This window comes from Ambystoma mexicanum, chromosome 3q (genome assembly GCF_040938575.1).
Source record: "Ambystoma mexicanum isolate Mex_15411 chromosome 3q, UKY_AmexF1_1, whole genome shotgun sequence".
Classification (NCBI taxonomy): domain Eukaryota; kingdom Metazoa; phylum Chordata; class Amphibia; order Caudata; family Ambystomatidae; genus Ambystoma; species Ambystoma mexicanum.
In genome coordinates, this window is record NC_090926.1 from 155,777,681 (window position 1) to 155,800,578 (window position 22,898).

Here is a 22,898-nt window from a genome sequence, read left to right on the forward strand (position 1 = left end):
AAAAGTGCAAAATATTGCCATTTCTGAATGCAAGCTCCCAGGAAGAGCAGAGTTTGAACAGGAGATACCTCCTGTGATATGTGAAGGGTGCATGTAATTTTAAACAAATGTGTACCTGTGCAAATATGTTTTTTTGAGCAAATATAGATTGTGTGTAAAGTTGACAGGGGTGGGTTCTCTGTATCATAAACAGACCTCATCATGATGACACTTCATTTCATTCCCCCAATCAAGTGGAAGTGGATGAAGTGGCCAATGACAAGTGGAGAGGGGCTGGCTAGTGATGCTGCTCACACACACCCATTTTCAAAACACATAAAAGCAGAGAGACAGGACAGATAGGGACTTTCAAATCCATTTGCAGCTGGAAGCTCTGCCGGGAAAATCCATACTTTACCTCCATCAATCTCCAGAGAAAGCTGTGCAGAAAGATCCAGACTTTAAATCCCTCAATCTTCAGAATCCAGAGAGAGAGCAGACCCAGATCACTGTGAAGTGCAGAGACCAGAGTCCCGTCTAAAACCTGACCAGATCCATGGCGAGGCCCATTTCACTCAAGAATATAGTGTGAGTACCTAGAAAACTGTGCAGAACCAATCTCCTAGTTAAAATAATATAATTCAATCTAGTTTAATCGAAGTAGAACTGTCTCCTAACTGTCACCTGTCATTTGCAAAGCTGTCACCTGTCATTTTCTAGTTGCAAGCTGCACTTGTCTTTTTGAACTTTAAAATTTCAAATCTGAAAAACGACCTTTATTTAATCGCTCATATCTCCGTGACCGTTTGTGCTAGAGACTTGCAGTAACTTTCATCTGGAAGCTGGGATCCTAGGCAGTTCCTTGTAGTTCCTCTGTAATCGCACCAGACGCATTCGCGAATTTTACCGCGATTTGCAAATTTCTCCACTTGCAAAAAGATAGCTGCTTTTGCTTTCCTCTGAAAGAAATTCGTTTGCCTCATAAAAACCATCCCTGCATCATTGCTAGTGTGAGCCTGGACTAATATTAACTAGATACCACTCACCCTGAACCTCTAGAGGGAATTAAAAGCATTTTAGCATATTTTTTCTTCATTTCCAGCACATTTAAAAGCATTTGGGCCTGTGTTTTCAACTTCTGTAGTCTAAGTTGCTGGGGTGAACTGAATCACATTTGATTGCATTTCTGAGAACTGTGTGCTTCCCTCCATTTCCTTGCATTGCATAAAAGGGGGGGTGAATTGTACAAGAAAGTGATTACCTTGTCTTTGCTGAAATCCTATCAAGTTATTTTCTTTACTGCATTTCATTCCACATTGCATCCATTTGAAACCATAAAAGTATTGTTGCTATTTTATCCATTTCATGTCAACTCCTTAGTGATTATAAAGAAGTGTGCTAGTGCCAGATTCTCCGTTGTTAATCTTTATCATATCAGATTAAGTGTGATATTCAATTATTTTATTATAAAGTCTGATATATATATCTATTGTTTAAATTATCAATTAAACCTTTTAACTTGCAAAACAGAACTACTTCTTGGCTCAGTGGGGTCTGGGTTATTCAAAGAGAGGGGTGTTATATAGGGGTAGTCATCCAGAACGCATGAACTGGACATAAAGATATATTAATAAGGGTTTCCATTCAGTATCCCAGACTAGGCATTGATTTAGCTGTAGTGTTGAATTGAATCCTCTTACAATCCTGAGGGATACATTATCATAACGGCCCAAAACGGCAAGCATGCACTAAACTCCAGCCGAAGATTCAGGGCTCTGCCTTCTTTGCCAAGTTCCCTCGAGTCCTAGTCTTTGGGGCCTTCCAGCCAGGGAGCGCGGCTCACAGAGGGTTGGCACCAGGCCCGCCGCCAGTGTCGCCCACCATATCTCGGCTTCTCCAACACCGCCACGGCCCGCAGTCTGATCGGGTGACGCCTGCAGCCTTCCAGCATACGGGCGACATGCAAACCGATGTAACGGTGTCACTGGGCAAGTGCAAGGATGAATGAGGCCGCTCCACCTGCGTATTCAGGAAGAGTAATTTCTTTTGTTGCGAAAAGGCAGTATACGCAAGTGTGGAATGGGGTCTGTGAGCACTTCCCTCTGACAAGTCACACCTCAATGGGATGTGGCTATTAAAAGCTCTCAGTTGACGTCTCGTACGTTCTCAAAAGAAATAAACTAACATTTTTTAACGATCCTTGGTTGATGAGAACATTTTAACTTGTATATTTTTTTTTTGTTGAGACTGCAAATTATATTCACATCTTTCAAAAACAATAACCTGTTACAGATGACAACACCACACAGAATCCTGTGGTATCATTGCATTATGGGACAGTTGGATCTCGAGCTGTCCTGTCGGGTGTGAAATAATCCGACATCTCTGGTTTCCAGGCTCACATTCTATTGTGTTATGGTATGCAAAGACTTGCTTTCATACGGTGGAGAAAGCAATTCGACTCTGGTGTGGTTCCTTATTCGAAATGCGTTGCTTGATCTCTAGGGTCCAATATTATCTTTAATCTACTATGTTATACCTTCTTTAAGATACTCCATATCGAAGAACAATATCAAATACTGCTAAGGATCATATTTCTGCCAGAAGAAAATGGGAACCAGTACAGAATACAATAAGATACCATTTGAGTATCTTAAAGCAGGTGTAACATAGAGGATTAAAGATAATATTGGACCCTGGACCTAGGAGATCAAGCGACTCACTTCGAATAGGGAACCACATCCGAGTCTAATTGCCTTGAAACCAACTGTGTCGGCTGTCATAAGAGAATAGATATAGAGCACAACAAAATTTGACTTTGGAAATGTATGTATTGTGCAAAAAAAGATCCTTTTGGTATAGCGTGACTCCTCACCGGCACAACACAATTGTGCCAGTTGTAAGCCTACATATTTTATTGTGGCAATGTTCAGCATAGGTGCACATGCATCAGTGCGAGCAGAGCTGCCTACTTATGATCACAAAGACATTCTAACCACACTCGAATGTCCAAACACATTCCAACAAAATACGTTCACCACATGTGGCTGGAATCCTTGGTTTGGTTTTGTCACTCAGTGCTCAAACTGGAGGGCAGCATAGCGACTGGATTGCAGCCGGAATAATTTGTGTTGAACTTGTAATTGTCTGACTCTGTGTGCATGCATTTCATGCATAAAGCTCTTGAGTGTGAGCTGTTCATGTATGTTTATAGAAGCATGCAGATCATGTAGGTTTAGAGAAACCTGCAGACGAAGGAGTCGGGGCTTGAGTTTTTTTTCCCAAGAACTAACATTAAAAACAGTTCCCCTTCCATCTCCAGTTATATCTTTGATCTTTGTGGAAAGAAAGTGCATACATTTAATGTGTGCAGTTGGTGGAGCCTGCCCGAAGGAGGTTGGGTTTATGTCTGTTGGCCTTCTGCTAAGGATTATTGCTCGGATATACAGCAGGGTGATTTATTTTTTTATTTTTTTAAATGTTGCTCTTCTTCTTTTGAAGTAACCTCTAACATGGAACCAACAAACACTTTATTCTCATTCGGAGTTTCCATACCCGCTGCTCTAGTCCTGCCTCACGCATGCCTGCCAGGACCGCTTTATTTCTACCCGGTGCCCCTGTCCCCACTTGGCCATACCCTTCTTTTCTTCCTGCTCCTTTTTCTACAGAGCCCAACCAGCTTACATATCCCACGCAGCGCAGGGGGGGGGGGGGTGTCTCTCGCCATGAACCCTTTAATGAAAGTACAAAGTTGGGTTTCTTAAATGCGAGCACTGTTTTAAAATGCATTTGAATTGCATTCAGGCGAGGCATCGCAAAAGAATGCACAATGAAAACAGTGAATAAATTGCATTTAATTTGGTTTTATGGGATGTTCGCCAATTTTATCTTTGTTATGGAACACTGTAATCAAAGTTGCTGAGACGTACTCCATGAAGCATTCCAAGTGCTTCAATTATGGTAAACAAAAACTACATGTTAGAACTACAATGTTTCGAGGCATAGCCGATATGGAGGAGAATGAAAATGCTGATAGTATGAGAGTGTTATGTTTACTGGTAGAGAGGGGCAGTGACCTCGGCAGCATTTTGCCCTTGACGCTAATTTGTAGAAGGTAACCTCGGCAGCGATTTGCTCCTTAATCTGATTGGTAGAAAGTGAGTTAAGCAGTGGGCTATGACTATAAAATGAGCTGGCTCTGCGAGAGAGGGAACTGTTCAGACCTTCAGCTGGAAGAGAAGAACACGGGTAGACCTGAGGCTGGGAGATACCCAGAAGCAGACTGCAAACCAATGGGGGGGGGGGATTTTGAGGAGAGGGGGGGGGGGAAATCTTCCTCCTTTTGTCTGGCTGGATTTTTAAGACCCCGAAATTGCATTATTTGGCTTTTGAGTCTCAAAGACTTTTACAATTTACTTTTTTGAGCAGACCTACTTTTTGACTGAATATTATGGGGAATATTCCTACCCCTGACTAACGGCTCACCAGCTATTCACAATTTATTCTTGGACTGTGAAGACTACAGGCTTATCGGCATCCCGCCTACACAGCTCATCTCCCTAACTTCTAAGAATAGTAGTGAGTATAAGCACCGGTTTTACCCATCTTTAATATCACATTGGGAAATTAGAGAGGTATTGCGAAGGCAGATCACTCTGAGGTTGCCTAGCATGATCTGAGGAGGTAGACGAGTGGCTATTATGCTTCTGAAATTATTGATCTTGAGGCCGAGACAATGGTAGCTGCTTCCTCATTAATAGCCTTTTGCATATTAAGTGTTCTCTTTAGTGATGAAAAAAGTTGCAACTTTATTTATGTCTCCATAATCAAAAGATTTACATACAGGAGAGTGTAAGAGCATTCGTTGAGTGTTCATTACTGAGAATCTTATCAGAAGCATTTGAACATGTGCATACTGTGTGGGGCATCTATTTAAATGTACTGCGTGTTGAGATATATATATATATATATATATATATATATATATATATATATATATATACACACACACGGTGCATGTATTACACCAGGGCTTGAGATTAAAACTGCATAAGCAGGAGCTAAAAGCAGCTTTGGGGGTATCTCGCATTAACCAGTGATCAGGAGCTACCACTGGGGAACGGGGAGCTATGTAGCGCACAACTGCCCTTGGGCATTGCGGCGCTGTCAAAAAAAAAGCTTGCTTGGTTACATAAGTGCATATAGTCGGAATAGGTGGCATAAGACATGAGGGCCAACCCCATCTTGAGGGTGGCAACGGGCAGTGCATAAAGTTTGTATATGTGGCAGTACATGAGGGCCAGCCTATAGGTGCAGGAAGCAACGGCCTATAAAGCATAATGTCAGGGAAAAAAAGGTGGCATTAACATGGGGGCCAGCAGCATACAATGCATGGTCTCAAAATAGGTGGCAGAACATGCGGGGGGGGGTTGGTGGGGGGGGGGGTGGCGGCAACCCACCTTGAAGGTGGCAGCAGGGTAAAAGTGCATAATGTCAGAATAAGTAGCATTAACTTGAGGGCCAAACCCATCTTGAGGGGAGGCAGCAGCATACAATGCATAGTGTCAAAGTAGGGGGCTTTGGCTACATACAAATGCAGTGTAAAATCGGTGAGCAGATACATGATGCCTGCCCCATGTTCCAGGGCTGCAGCTACCTACAAATGCAGTGTCAAATCGGTGAGCAGATACATGGTGCTTGCCCCATGTTAGAGGGCGGCAGCTACATACTACTTCAAGGACAAGTGTGGGTGGGTGGGGGGCACACACACTAGAGCACATTCGACCAGATTGGGGGGGGGGGGGGCACACACTCTCACAGTGGGGGGGGGGGGAATCAGATGCTACAATATAGGCAACCAGATGGGGACGGCACATATGACCAAGAGGGGGGACGCAGACACAAAAGTACAAGTGATCCGGGGGGGTGGGACACAGACTGCAGCACAGGCGATCAGAAGTGGGACACGGACACAACAGCACATGCAACCATGTGGGTACACAGGCTACAGCAGAGGCGACCAAGAGGGTGCGGGGGGGCACACGCACTGCAGCACATCTGACCGGAAGGGTGACAAAGACACAAAAGCACCCAGGTAGAGAGGTACACACACTACAGTACATTCGGCCAGAAGGGGGGACACAGGCACAACAGCACATGCTTGTCCATGTTCATCATGCTTTAAATGTCCTGTACATGTGTTCTAATGTTTATTTATAGATTGTGCCAAATGCATTGAATTAAATTCACATGGGTGTGTCTTTTTGCCTGTGGAGACAAAAGTAGCTCCTGTTTTCAAGCTAACCAGGCACTTCTAGTCTATAAGCAGCAGCTACTTGGCTCGCATCTCCCCTCACTTTTGAGCCCTGTACACTAAGGGTTAAGGGAAGGTATGAGCAGTGGACCATCAATAAAATATAATGTGACATTAGCAGGTCTCTCCTGTGCTGATGAATGAGCAACCCACTGCAGGGGGTTGTTGCCTAATCATTATTATGTACTGATGCACACTGACTGGTGTATGCTCTTCCCTACCTCTCTTCCTTCCCCAGCCCCTGAAGAGTGGTCTTGGACACCCCTCTGTGCAGTAGGGGGTGTTTTATCACGTCAATACCTTTTTATAGATTCAGAGTAACACTTTGAGTAATACTTTGAGAGTGACTAACTCCATTAAGAAAAGTGCCTACAACCGAGATTGTCTACCAAGAAGATAATTACGAATTTCTGCAGTAAAAAAAGGATATTCTACTGGCATTTTCCCTTCAGGATAAATTTAATTGCACCTACTTTCAGATTTTTCCCTTGGTCACACTCCTCCCGTGCACATTTAAGTAAATCAAAAATAAAGCAGACTTTTTGGGTTGAATGCCCACACGCATGGTCCGGCTACTGCCAGTTGATATCCTGTGATTACAGTCTTACCTCCATGTTCCGATAACTGCCCTTGTGCTGCCCCCCTTTGTAATGAAATAGGACGAACTCTGAACTCGACTGCTTATATGGGGCACACTTTCTTTAGGTCTCTGTTTTTGGTAAACGCTCACTTGACAGTTGAGCTTCCTTTGGCATGCCGCCGCCGCCTCCTCCTCCTCCTCCTCCTCCTCCTGCTGCTGCTGCCAGCAAGTACACTGCGATCCTAAATTGGCTGCTTTACTACTAATTTGCCTTTGACTGCTATTTCTGATGTCCGACTCAAGATCGGAAATTTGGTTCATTTTACTATGACAAATGGCACTTGCATACTCTGCATTTCCCGTTCGTGAACATTCAAAACACATGCACGTTCAGGCTCTCAGCTAGCTCATTTAAATGAGGTCACCACTCTAATTCACTCGAGTAATTCCTGCACGATTAGTGTGTATGTGTGCTGCTTTTTCACAGAAAAGCAGCAACTATGTACCCCACACAAGTTGGGTGGCAAGCCAAATCCTGCGTGGTTATTTATTATTAGTTGGGCATGAAGATTTCTTGAACGTTTTGCCCCTTCGACTGGTAGAAGCTGCCCCTGAGAATAAGGTGTGGCTCTGCTTCTAGATGTAAATGCGGTGCTTTAGTAGATGACTGTACTTTACGAAAACGCCTAGCCGATGTATGTGGAACCTCTGGGGCATTTAGTGATCCCTCGCAAACCCCCTTTTAGTAATCTGCTCAGCCCCCCAAACACTGGAGGCTAATTCCATTGCTGGTGTGTCTGGGGGCATGCAATAGATGTGCATATCAATTGTTGGAATGAAAATTGATCTCGGGCTCGGCCAACAAAAAAAAATATATAGGCTCTATTCGTCCCCAACCATGATGTAAAGCGTTGGCATATCTGAAAGCAGCATCTGCTGGGCGTTCAGGAAGGTTGTGGCTTCCATTGCTCATATGCTGGAGGAATGGAGTAGGGTTAAACTGGTGTGGACACGTATGGAATTAGTTACTACTGCTTGTGAATTACTCAAACCGCCTCCCTCACACTCAGCCCTCCTTGGGACAACACCACACAATGTCTCTGCCAATTGGAGCTAGGCAGTGCTTGTTTAGGGCATGGATTATTGAAAGGAATACTAAGGGTGTAGAAAGCAGACCAGATGCCCTCGTATGAGCACTGGCTAGAGTGTATCCTTATTTTCCACCGAGGAAAGAGTATCCTCTCAAAGGAAAGACTGGCTATGGCTATGTGGAAGGTCTTTATCAGCCTGTAACATCTGACTGCGTTCTGGACCCTTCCAAGTCTCCTTTCCTCAGCCCACCTCCATCACCTTTGTGGTTTGTCCATGCTTCTCCAGCATGGGGTCTGGCATGGATTCACATGCTCATGAATATTCCCCGTCGTCGGGTTGGGAATCCTTTTTGAAGAAAAAATCAGTTTCGCTTCTGAACTGTCTTTCTACTAGTAACCAATCACTGGTCTCTGGGTCATATTGCCCCCAGCCAATGACTGCCCTCTACCTAAGCCCCTCCTCTGGCAGCCATCTTCAGATTTTTACTGCACTTTCAAGTGTTGGGAGTCCTCGTGCTATAGCTCTCGAGCTTTTACTGTGTTTTGCGAATTTTCAAAGGGATTTCTTCTCATTTTTTTGGTCAATCGAGCCTCAAGCTCCATCGTTCTACTTCCGATCAACGGGGACCCGTTTCGGATTTTTCTACGCCCCTCAAGGGCGAAACTTTCATCGAGTTTCACTTCACGGAGGCTTCTGGAAGATCTTGAGGCCTACCCCGCGTGGACATGGCCCGGGAAAAAGGAAACACAACGCCCGTACCCAAGCTCTTCAGGAGCTACCCTGGATGAGGACTGCAGAATGTCTTCAAGGAGGATGAACATTCTCGATGTCTCTCTATTGCCTTCATGAAGTCAAAACACACATGGAGAAGGACTGTGCGTTTTGCAAGAATCTGTCCGAGCAGACGATGAGGGATCGTCATACCCACCTCACCAACTGGCTGGCGGGGAATAGCCCAGCAGCGGGTGAGAAAAAGAAGTCTGAGCGGTCTTCTAAGTCCTTTTGAGGGCGCTCCGGTGACGGGGGCCCAACAAAAGGCTAAGCACTGCGACTCCGTGGGCACCGGGAGCGCTGAACTGTCGAGCTCCTCGGCTGCCGGGCAGGGCACAATTTCACCACGCCATCAACCACGAGCCAATGCTCTGGCTCGGGGAAGAGGAAAGCGGAGAACCCGGGTAAGCTTCGGGAGAAGTCCCGATCGATCCTGACGACAGAGGGGGTAGCGAGGCGGTGAACCCCCCCTTCACCCCCCCCATGTAAACCCTGGTGGGAAAAGGGGGGGCGGTGGCCATCATGGACAGGGATACAGCCTTTGAAGAGGAACTGGCTGGAGTTGTGAAGATCCCGAACAAGAAGTTCAAGGAGGTCCGGTCTCGCGGGAAGGATCCTGAAGAGGCAGATGAGGAAGGCGACGGAGTTGGCGATGAGGAACATGTGGAGGCGGAGACGGTTCTCTCGGTCCCGTTACTTGACAACATCTGGGACTAGGGGCTGTTGCTCCTGACTAACCCATCCACAGCCCCTGCAAGAGGGACTGGTACGAGAAGTACTGGGTTCCGGGTTCCGGACCCATGTGCCTTAGGGCGCAGCCTACCCCGGACTCGGTTGTCTCCGCGGCGGCCAAGAAGAAAGCGCAGGGGTGACGGTGTCAACATTGACATCTCCGCCAGACGGCGAAGGGAAGAAACTGGACGCCATGGGACGACTGGTCATCTCGTCGGCTGGGACTACCATTAAAGCGGCCAGTGCCCTCGCGATTCTGGCCCGCTACGACAGTGAGCTATGGTTTTAAGATTGCTCCCCTACTGGATTTCCTCCCGGACAACAAGAGGGTGGAGGCCCTGGAGATCCTACAGGAGGGAGAGATGGCGTCGGACCATGCCATAACGGTAGCCACGGACATTTCCGACACCGGCTTCCACCATGGGCAACAGCGTTTGCCTTCGCCGTTGCGGTTGGCTCAAGGCAACCGATTTCCGTCAAGACCTGCAGACCAGGTTCCTGGACATGCCCTTCGATGGGAACAACCTGTTTGGCAAGGCAGTGGATGAGTCGCTGCAAGCCATCAAGGTTGACACGGAGACGGCTCGTGCCTTAGTTGTTCTTCAGCAACGGTGGCTGCCCTTTCGGGCCTCCGGAGGCAAGCAAGGTGCCTCCAAGGGATTCTGCGGCAGCTCCTTGATGTACCGCTAAGCGGCGCGCACCTCATCGCAGGAGGCCTACAGGTGACGCGGCAAGCAAGGAGGATCTCGTCGCCAAGGAGGCCAGGGCGGCAAGGCCGCAGCTAAGCAGGATTGAACCGGCCGTAGCATCGGGCCCCCACCTGAGCACCCCGGTGGGAGGCCGGCTGGTGAACTTCGCCAGCGTGTGGGAGTCCATCTCCACCGATCGTTGGGTTCTGGATGTCCTGGCCTGCGGGCACACGCTGGAATTTCTAAAAGTATCCCCGTATTCCACCTGTAGCCAGAAAGGAAAACCACATCCCACAACTACTACTGGAGGTACGAGCAATGCTAAAGAAGGGAGCCATCAAACTCGTCCCAAAGAGGCAGTTTACTTGCGGTACTACCTCTTAAGGAAAAAGACCGGTGGTTGGCGACCCATCCTGGACCCTCGTCGTCTAAACAAGTACATCAGGTCCCAGAAGTTCAGGATGGTCCCCCTCCAGCATGTGCTGGGACAACTGGAGGAAGGCGACTTCCTATCGTCGCTGGACTTGGGACGATGCCTACTTTCACATCCCCATCTTGAAAAAACCTCGAAGTTCCTGCGATTCGTAGTCCAAGGACGGCACTACCAGTTCAAGGCCCTTCCCTTCGGACTGAAGTCGGCACCCAGGGTGTTCACCAAGTGCCTAGCGCCAGCGGCAGTGCAGCTGCGCCTACAGGGGATCCATGCCTACCCATACCTGGATGACTGGCTCATCCGGGCAGAGTCAAGGGAACTCGCCATTGATCACACAAGGAGGACTGTCCAACTGCTCGCGGATCTGATTTTCAATCAACTTCACAAAATCCCACCTGGTACCTTCCCAAATCGCCCTGTTCCTGGGAGCCAAGCTCGACACAGTGGCGTGACTAGCATCTCCGTTGGAGGAAAGGACGAAGGCCATCCTAGGCAAGGTGCAACGGCTGTTGACCATGGACGTGGCTAAGATGAGGTCCGTGAAGTCCCTGCTCGGCATGATGTCCTCCTGCATTTACCTTGTGCGCCTTTGCAGACTACGGATGCAACCACTGCAGGAGTTCCTCGATGCCCGTTGGATGCAAGCGACGGGCAACTTCGAAGACGGGATTTCACTCAAGGAGACCTTTCGACAAGCGGTGGTGGGGCACCCGCGTGCATCTGACGGCGGGTGTGGACTTCCAGACCCCGGCCCATCAGGAGACAGTGTTGACGGACGCCTCCCTGGAGGGATGGGCAGGGGGGGCCTCACTCCGGAGATCTCCACGCAAGAGGCCTTTGGCTACCGGAGGAGAGGTCTCTACACATCAACGTCCTGGAGCTCCGAGCCGTGTTCTGGGCCCTCAGGTCGTTCCTTCTGTCCCTCAAAGGCAAGGTGGTGAGGATCTTCACCGACCACACCACAACGATGTTTTACATCCGGAAGCAGGGAGGCACCAGATCCCCAGCCCTATCCAAGGAGGCCCAGGATCTGTGGCATTAGGCCGTCGCCCAAGGGATGTTTCTGGTACCCTTCCACCTGGCAGGAATAAAAAACACCATCGCTGACGCACTCAGCAGGGAGCTGCGCTCGTGTCACGAGTGGGAACTGCGGCAGGATCAAGTGGACCTCCTCTTCCGACGATGGGGCAATCCCCCAGATCGACCTGTTTGCGATGACGGCGAACATCAAGTGCCAGAGGTTCGCCAGCAGGTTTCCCCAGCCGGGGAGCATGGGCAATGCCTTCTCGTTCCCCCTGGGACGGCCTGTTCCTGTATGCGTTCCCTCCGCTGCCGTTGCGCCTCAACCAACTCAAATGGTCCAGGTGCAGGATGATCCTCGCCGCACCGGCGTGGCCGAGGCAGATCTGGTTCCCAGACCCTCTGGACATGTCAGTGCGCCCCCCCCCCCATCCCCCCAAGTCAAACTGCCAATGGACACGGATCTCCTCATCAGAGAAGGAGGTGCCATCCTCCACCACGATCTGGCGTTGCTGAACTTGCAGGCCTGGCTCCTGCAGCGCTAGAGTTTGGAGGGTACGATATCCCGGCGGGCTGCAAGGAGGTGCTTGCAAAGGCCAGGGCGCCCTCGACCCGAGTGTTATGGACACAAATGGAAGAGGTTCTCTGTCTGGTGCGGTGCACAGAAGATGAACCCTCTGCGGATTACGGCCCCTCAGGTGCTGCAGTACCTACTGTCGCTGGCCAAGGTGGGGCTGGCACACGCCTCCATCTAGCAGCGATTTCCCCCTACTCCAGGACCCCGGGGCAATCATTTCTCTGGTCCCATCGCCTGGTGGAGGAGTTTATGAAGGGACTGTTCCGGTCATTCCCATCGGTGAAGGCTCCGGTCCCAGCGTGGGAGCTCAACCTGGTGCTGTCCAGGCCCATCGGGCCGCCATTCGAGCTTCTGCATTCGCACCGTAGAAATTCCTGTCGTGGAAGACAGCGTTTCTTGTGGCCATCACCTCTGCACGACGAGTGGGAGAGATCCAGGCCCTCTCCTGTAAACCTCCATACTTGACTTTTCACGATACGAGGGTGGTGCTGAGGACGCACCCCTCCTTCATGCCCAAGGTGCCGTCGGACTTCCATCTCAACGAGCACTTGGTGTTACCTGTTTTCTTCCCGTCACCTTTGTCGCCGGCTGAGAGGACGTTTGCTGGATGTGGCTGGAGCGCTAAAGTTCTACTTGTACCGCAAGAAGTTACGGATGACATCACAGCTGTTTGTGAACTTGGGACCTGTGAACCAAGAGAAGGCCCTCTCGAAGGCTTCTATTTCCAGATGGCTCTCCGGCTGCATCACTGTCACTGGTTGGCAAACCGACCGTTGCCCGGCTGTCCGAGAGCCCATTCAACCAGAGCGATCGCTACTACCACGGTGTTCCTGTCTGTGTGCCCTTGCTTGACATCTGCAGGGCTGCTACATGGAGGTCGGCACACACCTTCACGAGATTCTGCTGCGTCGACCGGGATTCCAGGGAGGAGTCAGTCGGCCAGGCAGTGCTGCGCAACCTGTTCACTTAAGGTGAACCTGGTGAGGAGGTGAGAGATGCTTAATGTTGAGTTGCTGTATTGCTTAATGTTGAGCCTTGCCACCTCCCGTGGTTGTGTATGTGTGTACTGCTATGTATTCTTATATTCATGAGCATCTGAATCCATGCCAGACCGCATGCTGGAGAAGGAACAAGGTACTTACCTGCAACTGTTGTTCTCAGCATGGGTCTGGCATGGATTCAGGTAAGTAACTTGTTCCTTATGTTATCTTCTATGCAAGGCCTTCTCAAGCCCATGCCCACTGTGTCTAGATGTACCCCCTGAAAAGCGGGGTAAATGATCAGTCTCATGACTTAAAAAGTCAAACTGGTTTACTTTAAACACATGGCTTCTACTAACACACATTTTAAATCCTGCCCTGGTTTTAACAGTTTCTTCTTTATAATGAGGTTGAATGGAGTAAATGTTCATAGTAACAAGGAAGCTGTTTACAAGCAAACAAGCCCAAATAGGCACAATGATGTAAAGTGTTTATGTAGCTGTGCTCAATAGAAATATCGAGGGGGGAGAGGAGGAAGAGGCATGAATTCTTTGGAGGGCGGTGTTTGAGAAATACACCTGCATCTTTGAAGCAGCCTTTATTAGGTTAGATAACACTGAGCAGCCCCCCTTAGGGTTAATCTGTTTAGCAAGCAGGCGTGCCAGACCTGCAGCTGCGCTTTCTTGGACTGAGGCTCCAAGGAACTGGAGGGCCCACATCAATGGGTGAAAACCTGATTAGTATGCGCTTCTGTCTGCTAAGCAGGTTACAGTGACCTCTGCTTTCTCCATCTCCCACGTTGTCGTGCTTTGATTTCATTTAAAAGAAGAAGAGAGATGTCGCCCGTATTGATTTCCACCAGAGCCCCGTGGGCCTCGGGCCGTGCTGTACATATCGACTGGCGCTCAGGGAGGAGTCTCATCAACGTTAGAGATGCAGAACGAAGTTTCAAAAAAGTCACACGGCATCGGGTAAACGAGGGTGATTGCAGAAAAAAGGCTATGCTAAGAATGTCTAAATGTGTGAATAGTCTGCTGCAGAGCTGTGTCTCGCTGTGGACTTCATATTCACCACAATGCCATCTTGGCTCTACGGAATCAGTATTGAAAGTAGATTTGTTAATGGGGATTTAGCTGCATTTTTTTTTTTACAGCGCTGCCGCATTAAATTGTGACCTACGATCAACTGGGAGTACAAATGGGGGGGGGGGGGGAGCGGGAGGTGGGTGAGGGGGAGGGGGTTACTTGCTCAAAAAGACATTTATTTAGCCTACTTTGCAAGACGCGACTTGGTATATTCTTAAATTCTGAATTCAGTTCTGGAGGCTCTAATTGGAGTATTGCCTAAGTTAGGAGGCCCTAAATGGTATTCTCTCCAGTTCTGGAGGCTTTGTCTAGGTTGGGAGTCCCTCCTTGGTGTATTTTTCAGTTTTTGAGGCTCTATCCAGTGCAGTGGTCTTCAAATGTTTTTGGCCTGGCCCCCCGCCGACCTGCGAAAAATGTGGGCAGGCTGGGACCCCCCCCCAAAATGACAACTGCACAGTATGTCCAAATGGCTATGAACTATCGTGTGCCGTCACTGCACCTTACTCCCTCTACAGTCCATGGGCTACACAGTCCATGGGCTACCCAGCCCCCACCCCACCTAAATCCTGCTCCTGGCACAGTCCCAGGGCCAGTGGCGGCTGGTGAAATTGTTTTTTTTTTTTTTTTTTTAAATTAATTTAGTGGAGGGGCATAACTATTTCCGCCCCCCCCCCACCCCAGACATCCCATAGCGACCGAGAGTAGCGAGGGAGCCAGAACCAATCAAGAGGGGTTCGGGGGTGGGTTCTCGCTCCTCCCCTGCAACCACACCCCCTCACCCTGGGTATTTAAAAAAAAAAAAAATTAAATGATGGATTAAAATGTTGCTTTTTAGAGCATACTTTTAAACAACTGAGTAAAAAGCCAAACAGTTTGCAACTGTTGCTCGGGGGGGGGCACAGGGCGTAGGCATGATATTTTGTACTTGACATCTATGACCGATGTCCAGTAAAAAGATACCATCCTTGGGCCCCACAGCGCCTAACACAATCAATGTGATTATGTGCAAATTTAAATAAAAAAATGAATAAACATAACTTCTGCCCTGGTCCTGCTCCTGCATTATGAATGGGAATCTGGAAACAAGAACTTTGTGGTTGCTGCACATGCGTGCAGGTTCCTGCGAGTGGGTGCTGAAATTCCCCGCTCCTGTCTGCTCGGTCTGTGCGAGGAGGAACACTCCACTGAACCGCAATGCAGGACTACCTCAGAATCAAATGAATGGCTATTGCTTATTGGCTGAATGTGATAGGGTTCTAATTCTCAGCCTGGTAATATTGAGGGTAAACACATGCGTAAGAACTGGGTACGTGCTAATCTGGTGCCAAGACCCTCGGGGCTAGCCATTTGATCTTCCCCATGTGACAGCCAGCCTCCCAAAATCAGATCTGTCTAGAAACACTGCTAACGATGCAGGTTAAATCCCATGCTTGGGTTTCTTCAGATGTATCGGACCCAAGCTGGCCGATGGCTGGCTATCATTTTGTTATGAGTCCGAAGGCTTGCAAGTCTGTTTCTATACCTGCTGTGGCATCAGGGAGCGACTGGGACTGGATTGCTTACATAAAGGACCAACTAGGAGCCACATAAGAGGAGGCATTGAAGGTAAAATACTGTGCAGACTAGTCCATTGCTATTGAGGTACAGCTCTAGGGTGGATGGGGTGATGGCTGATTTACAGAAGCAGGCACGCCTTTAGGTGTGGGCACCATGGATTGGCAGTTCCTCTGAGTATGAATGTCTGTAGGAAGATGCAGTCCATGTCATGTGTTGTTTCAGTAGTATGAAAATAAATCAAGAGTTTGCATCTGGATTTTGGATTCCTGATGCATGCTCTATTGGGCATATCAGAATACTGTCTAGGATGGCGAATCCTTGCCTGGTGTACTTGTCACCTCTGGAGGCTCTATCTGACGTATTGTCTGGGTTGGGATGCCCACACTGCCGAACTATGGGTTTGGAGGTATGCCAGAGGTAATTGCTCTGTCTTGCCACACTAAAATGGCCCAAATCCCCATGGAGTACTATGGAGACTTACATTGCCTACCACCATTTGGTAATGCCACCGGACCATGTAACCGTAAATCTGTTTGGTGTTATTTTGGCAGAGTTTCAACCATATGAGGCGAGGAGTTTTGGCCAATTCAGGAAGCTTCACATCCAGAATGATATATCGAGTTTTTGACGTTTTGTAGCTCTGTAAATATCAAGCCTTGCTATTAGCCAGTTTAATAGTCATGGATTTATGATCTGCTGTTAAAATATATCATTGAAAATATTGGATGCTAACACGACCATCAGTAGCTCCTTTTTGAGGCTTCTGTTACTTTCCTGAGAAATTAATTTTACTGTTACTATTTGGTATTGCGCAGAACATCCAAGATGGTGTCAGCTCACTTAGTAAAGTACAACCTTCCATACAGCACATCTAGCAGAGGAAGATGATGATAATTTTTTTGTCAATTTCTGCAGGAAAGTGAGTTCAGTGGGTTTACAGTATTAAGTTGCCACGTGTCTGTGGAACTGAAGTAGATCTTCAGTTACATGGAGGTCATGAGCAGCGTGTTAAAGGTGCTCTTGGCCTACAATTTAAAGGAGATGGGGAAAGTACCCTTTGTTTGTTGGGAAGGCGCTGTGGACCTTTTCCCCCTCCGACTCCCCACAGAAAAACGTCAACCGTCCCTCACATTTATAAGGAAATGCCTCAGCAGGATCCCGGCGCATGGACTCCATGATGGCTTGATTAGAAATCCACTTTGTTTCCGTTTGAGAGGCATGAAGAAACCACATGGTGCCTGCTCGACCCTTTGGCTGGGCAGAGAACAAAAGTACTTAATGTTAATTGTGAGAATATGGAAATCTTTTGGGAGCAAAGGAAAGCCTACAGTTTCCAAAGGCAGTATGTTGAGCTATATGTATGTTATATTCATGCACCACATTGGAAACCGCCCCCTCCCACTACACCAACTGGGCAGGAAGGGGCGCAAAGCAACCTGCAACATCAAGATATTAATTCAGACCGGGGTTGCCCGCCACAAACCTGAGTTCCTGATGGAAAATGAGGCACAGTACAGAGTGTGGGGAAGTGGGTTGGCCATTGTGGGCACTTGCGTTAACAAAATAGAACGGGCCAATATTATATATCCAACATACAACTGCCCACCCTCTACATTTCCCTAGCTGCCCCTTTATCAATAGAGGCTAGCCCCCTCACCTGGTGTCTTCAGCAGAACTCCTCATAACTTGTTTTTAAAGGACACAAAACAAGAACTCCATGGCATCTGTGTGCAGACCCGAATTAAATTCCACATTGTACTCCGTATGTATGTCAAAAGTTATACAGTTACAATTTCTTGTTTTGAGACTGTGCCAACACTGTGTGTGTGTTTGTGGTCCATCTATTCCTAGGCTTTGTCAAGGCTAAAACATACATTTTATGAAAATACATAAAACCTGTCTCAAAAGAAAGAGAGAAGACAATGGGGCAGGGGACAACATGCAGAATGTACATGTTAGTTGAATATTTACAAAATCTAAAGTGCCATGATGCAGTGTACCAGATATTGTTATGTTACTTTGCATTTATATAGCGCCTTATGTACCATTGGTATGATCTCAAGGCGCTGGTAGGTTGAACGCCCTTGGGAACCGAAGTTCAAGTCAGTAGAGGGAAGAGAGGGTCATAAGGTGCGTGTGAGCCCCGGATATGTGTGCAACAGGTGTGGCATTCGTGTGATAGCTACGTTTTAGCGGTAGGTGTGGAGGTTGGGAGATCAAGAGTATGTGTTTGTTCTGGCAGGTTGTTGTCCAGACCGATTCTGGCTGCGTTAGGCCTAAGGAGAACGCCTAGGCTGGAGGGTGTGTAACCAGCTGTGTTTAGTTAAGATGATGGGGAGTATGAGGCAAGTGATGGTATGAGAACAGCTATACCGAATGGTGTCATAGTATCGCTGTGTTCTAGTTGAGTGGTGGTGTAAAGAAGAGAGTAAGTGTGGAGATGTGATATGGTGGTTTACCTTGGGTGCTTGAGATCAATCACACTTCAATAGTTTCATGCACTCTGGACCGTTTCATGCACTCGTACCATTCTATGCACTTGGATCGTTCCATCCATGCACTCTAATCATTTTTTGTACAGTGTCCATTCTGTGCCCTCTATCTGTTCTGTGCATTCCATCCGTTGCATGTACTCGCTCAGTTCTATGCAGACTATCAGTTGATCGGTTCTATGTATTCCTTCTGATCCTTCGTCATCTCTATGCATGTTATTCCTAAATCATCCGGTCTGATCATTTCATTCGTTCTACCCACGTTATCCGTTCTCCATGCATCATCCATTCACATACTTGACACGTTCCATTCCCCCATGTTTCACCCGTTCCATCCACTTATGTCAACCATCCATCCACATACATTATCCGTTCGTCCACCTACTTCACCCGTTCCATCCACTTCACCTGTTTCATCCACAGACTTATTCCAATCCACCCACTTCATCGGTTCCAATAACCTCACCCGTTGCGTCAACATACTTCATCCACCTATTTCATCCGTTCTACTCACTTCACCCGTTTCGTTCACACACTTTTCACTCCACCCGTTCTACCCACTCCACCCGTTCCATCCAACGTACTTGATCCGTTCCATCCAACATACTTGATCCGTTCCACCCACTTCACCCGCTCCATCCACATACATCACCCATTTGCTCCACACTCTACACCTGCTCCCCGCTCTCATCCACTATACGCTCTCATCCGCTCTCCGACATTCATCCGCTCTCCACCGACTTCACCCGCTCCACTTACTTCATTCATCCTGCATTATCTGTTCAACCCATGTCACTTGTTGTACGCACTCAATCTGGTCCACGTTCTCAATCAGTCCCATGCACTACACCCGTCTCATGCACTTGAATCGTCTATTCTATTCGTTCCATTTATACCATGCACTCTTACATTCCATGCCATCTGTTTCATGCACTCTACCTGTTCCGTGCACTCATCCGTATCCTGTATTCATCTTTTCCAGCCTCAACATTTTATTCCTCTTGTCCTTTTTTGTTCCTCTCGTCCATTACATTTATTTCAGCCACTTTACTGCCTTCATACAATTTTTATTCTTACTGTTTTGATCCATTTTACTCATTCTGTTTGTCCTTTTTAATTTACATTAGAGTTTATTAGTTTTCGATTTCTCGCTCGGCTCATGATGCTGGATTGCTATTTATGATCTAGCATTTTGGGCTAATGTCATTGAGTTGCTGTTATCTAGTTTGAGTTAGTTTGGGTTGGAGGTCAGTTTTAGGGGAAGAGCTATGCTTTCAGTAATTTGCGGAATGACATGAGGTCTTCGGTGAGTTGGGTGTGGGGTGGGAGTGCGTTCCACAGCGTGGTGGCCAAGGCTGAGAAGGATTAACCACCTGAAATGTCATTCCTATCTTTCATTTAGATACAATGACCTTTGATTACTGTTAATGGATATCTCAGGCATTTTTAGATGTGTCCTTTAAATTGTCAGGTTACATGACTATTACCATCCTCCAAGGTACATGCTGCAGACCTATTCGGTTACAAAATCTAAACGCAGCATACCATTGTTCAATTAGTCGGTGCAGGTTTGCTGCTTTGCCATACATTTGCCCATATCTACATATCTTGGTTGAAGTGTGCTAGTCCTTAATGTTTATACAGGTGAAACATGGCAAAGATGTTCTTCCTTAATGCCACCCAGCCATTGTGTCCAATCCCTGCTAGGTTGATCCATGCCTCTTCAAAGTGGATTGAAGCTGTGATTGCTTTCTAAATAAATATTTGGTGTCTTCCCTGTGAGCGAAGATGAGATTGTTTCAGAGACCTGACCTGCAACACCTAGAACAACCAGGCCACTTCTCCCAGCCCACTAGCTGATAAAGTTGGTTTGACTGGGGTTGGTGAAATGCAAAGGGGTCTTTCCATCCATTTTATTCTGCCTCTTGGTGGAACCAAACCTATATATAATAATCACACTCATCATTTTGCTAGTACGACTATCGTCAGTCCTTGATGATCAGTGTGTGGGGGGGAAAATATAGAAGGATCTGCATTCCATTATGGCAAGGTGGAATCTTCTGGGGCTTCTACCCACAAGTGAATTGTTTTACCACCATCTGGTTGTAATTTTATTTGCACCACTTATGTAGGACTGTGCAACTCTCTGACCTCTACCAAGCTATTGAGTAAAGGTGGCTCATTATAAAATAAACAGCACCTAGAAGGAGCATTAGTGAGAGTTACTCTTTGTTGCCTATTTCAGTATATACCAATACTATTCATTATGCTAGGGAATCCTGGATGCCTTTTTGGAGGACAATTTCATGTGTCTGAGAAGCTTTTTTCTTTGATCTGCAGGTCTTGCTGGCTGTGTTGCTGTTGTGGCGTATGGCCTGTATAGGCTGAAGCACAGAGGAGATCAGAAGATGTCTGTGCATCTCATCCACATGCGCGTGGGGGCCCAGGGATTTGTTGTGGGAGCCATGACCTTTGGTGAGTACCACTTTCCTGTCCCATTGCTATGCTTCAACTGGCTAGCCCTGTGAGTGACGTGTCACATTTTTCAGGCAGCTCACCAGGTGTTGCCACAGGGAAGAAGACGCCCTACCGCAAATGCTAGTGTATCAGATGAGGTGTGCAGCAGGGCTAACCAAATTCTGTAGCAAAACTGTACTTGAGTGAGTAGACATTTACAATAGCAAGGTGTACCTTTCAGACACACATACTTGCAGTTTGCTTCCCCCAAAGTAACAAAGAACTATACTTACCCCTCGCTAACACCTGCAAACTATTTCTTTTAGCAATATAGTGTTCCCACCCATGCACAGCTCTTCAAATATAATTTCCACTGGCAAGTAGTACATTTGAAGAACTGCACCGGTCAAAGTTTTGAGAAAGTCCTTCCAGTATTGAGGTGCCACTGTGTCAGGTTGCCATCTATTAGGAAAGAAAAGCAAGAGCTTTTTGTCTTGTTTTTCGTGATAAAACTATGTAAGTATTATTTGTCCCTGAAAGTGGGGTCTGCTAATCAGATTCTTAACTTTCATACTGCATACATGTGACTTTGCTGAGCTTGTCTACCGACGCCTCATCAGCGGCCTGAGCCCCATTTAAGGTACCTGCATGCTTGATCACGGACCCCCTCCCAACTCCACCTTACTTGTTGTCTTCGGCAGTGTCCAGCTTGGCCAAGTGACCCATGATCTCCTGGGAATCAAGTCGTAGTGTCCCTTCCACTCAGGACAGAGCCATTCCCCCTCTACACAAATCAGTAACAAGGTAAAAGTCACTCTCCCAGGCCGGAGCGACTTATGTCATGCGCTTCTAGGTGTATTCAAGGTACCTTGACTCCAGAGCGGTGGACGAGAAAACAGAATCAATGTACCCAGACTTAAAGCTCCCTTACCCTTTTCTTCATATAGCAAGGCTTGTGACAAAATAAAGTACTGAATGTCCAGTAATGTCTTGCTTAAGCCACCTTTTAGATGGTGTGGCGTGCTGGAGTGAGGAGGCGGGGACAGAGGTGGCATTTCAATTTGATTTCTATTTAAAGAAAGAAGAAAACCCCTACCTTTTTCCCTAGTTCTAGAGGGTTGTGACTACCTAACCAATGAATAACTGGGGAGTTTGTCGTCTGGGTAAAAGATATCCATACTTTTTCCCGAAATCTCCTCTACTCTAGCCTTACCACTAACATCTAGATAGTACCAGAACAATGACTCCCTTCTCCTGTAGGAATTGGCCCTAGTGGCACTGTTCAAGAACCGTATTTCAGTTGTTCTGCTTCAAGAGAAATTGCCACGAGAGTGACTCCCTTCTCCTGGTTCCATGACTTAAAATGCTCTTCTCTCCGTCTTTCATAATAGTTCTTGTGAACACTAGTTCTCTCCAGGGTCTCAGAGGGCTCTCTTAAATGTATCGCTCTTGATTTTAACATTCTTGGACTCTGACTTTGGTTAGTCTACGAACAGTTATTGAGATGAAGGCAATTCCTTTGCAGGCCTTCTCCCCAACTGGTCTAATCCTTGATGCAATTACTGGGACAGGGGAGATCACTCAAGAAGCTTCCTTCGTAGTTCTTATTCTCAATGCAATTTCTAAAATGAGGGAGATGCCTCCCGAGGCTTTCTTCACACGCCCCCCACTCTCCTACCGGGTCTCCCGTAACATTTACTCTGGTCGGAGCACGTCACTGGTTCTTCTTGGGTATCCGGCTTCTTCGTACCTAGTGAATGCTTGTTCAGCTTCGCTCTTCACTCTCCGTGGTCCCACTATGTCTCTGCAGGCGTTCCATCCTGGCGGTATTGCCATAGTTGTGGGATCACTCTTGTCCACCTCCTCGAGGTCACGCCACCATCTCCCAGATTCCAGCTTCTAATTTGGCTTACTCTCGCTCGGCCATAGGACTCTTCTGGTCTGCAGCCAGCATCCTCCCAGCGTCTGGGTTGTTATGTCCCATCTTCTCTCCGGTTTTAAATTTCCTGACTTGGACCTGTTGCTCTCCTTTCTGAGTCCTTCTTTGCTTGTTATCTTGTTGAGCTGGGACCTCGCGAGCAGAATGCCATAGTCTGTCATCTAACTTGATTGTGTAGTCCTCTTGCCTCCTCAGGGCCATC

General features: G+C 47.5%; 1 protein-coding gene across 1 annotated transcript in view; it reads left to right on the forward strand.

The window, feature by feature from the left end:
- HIGD1C (HIG1 hypoxia inducible domain family member 1C) overlaps positions 1-22,898 on the forward strand; it is a 130,563-nt gene that overhangs the window by 38,883 nt on the left and 68,782 nt on the right. Inside the window, exon 3 of the mRNA XM_069653365.1 lies at positions 20,641-20,775. Within this exon, the coding sequence (XP_069509466.1) occupies positions 20,641-20,775 (135 nt within the window). The remainder of the gene's footprint in view (positions 1-20,640; positions 20,776-22,898) is intronic.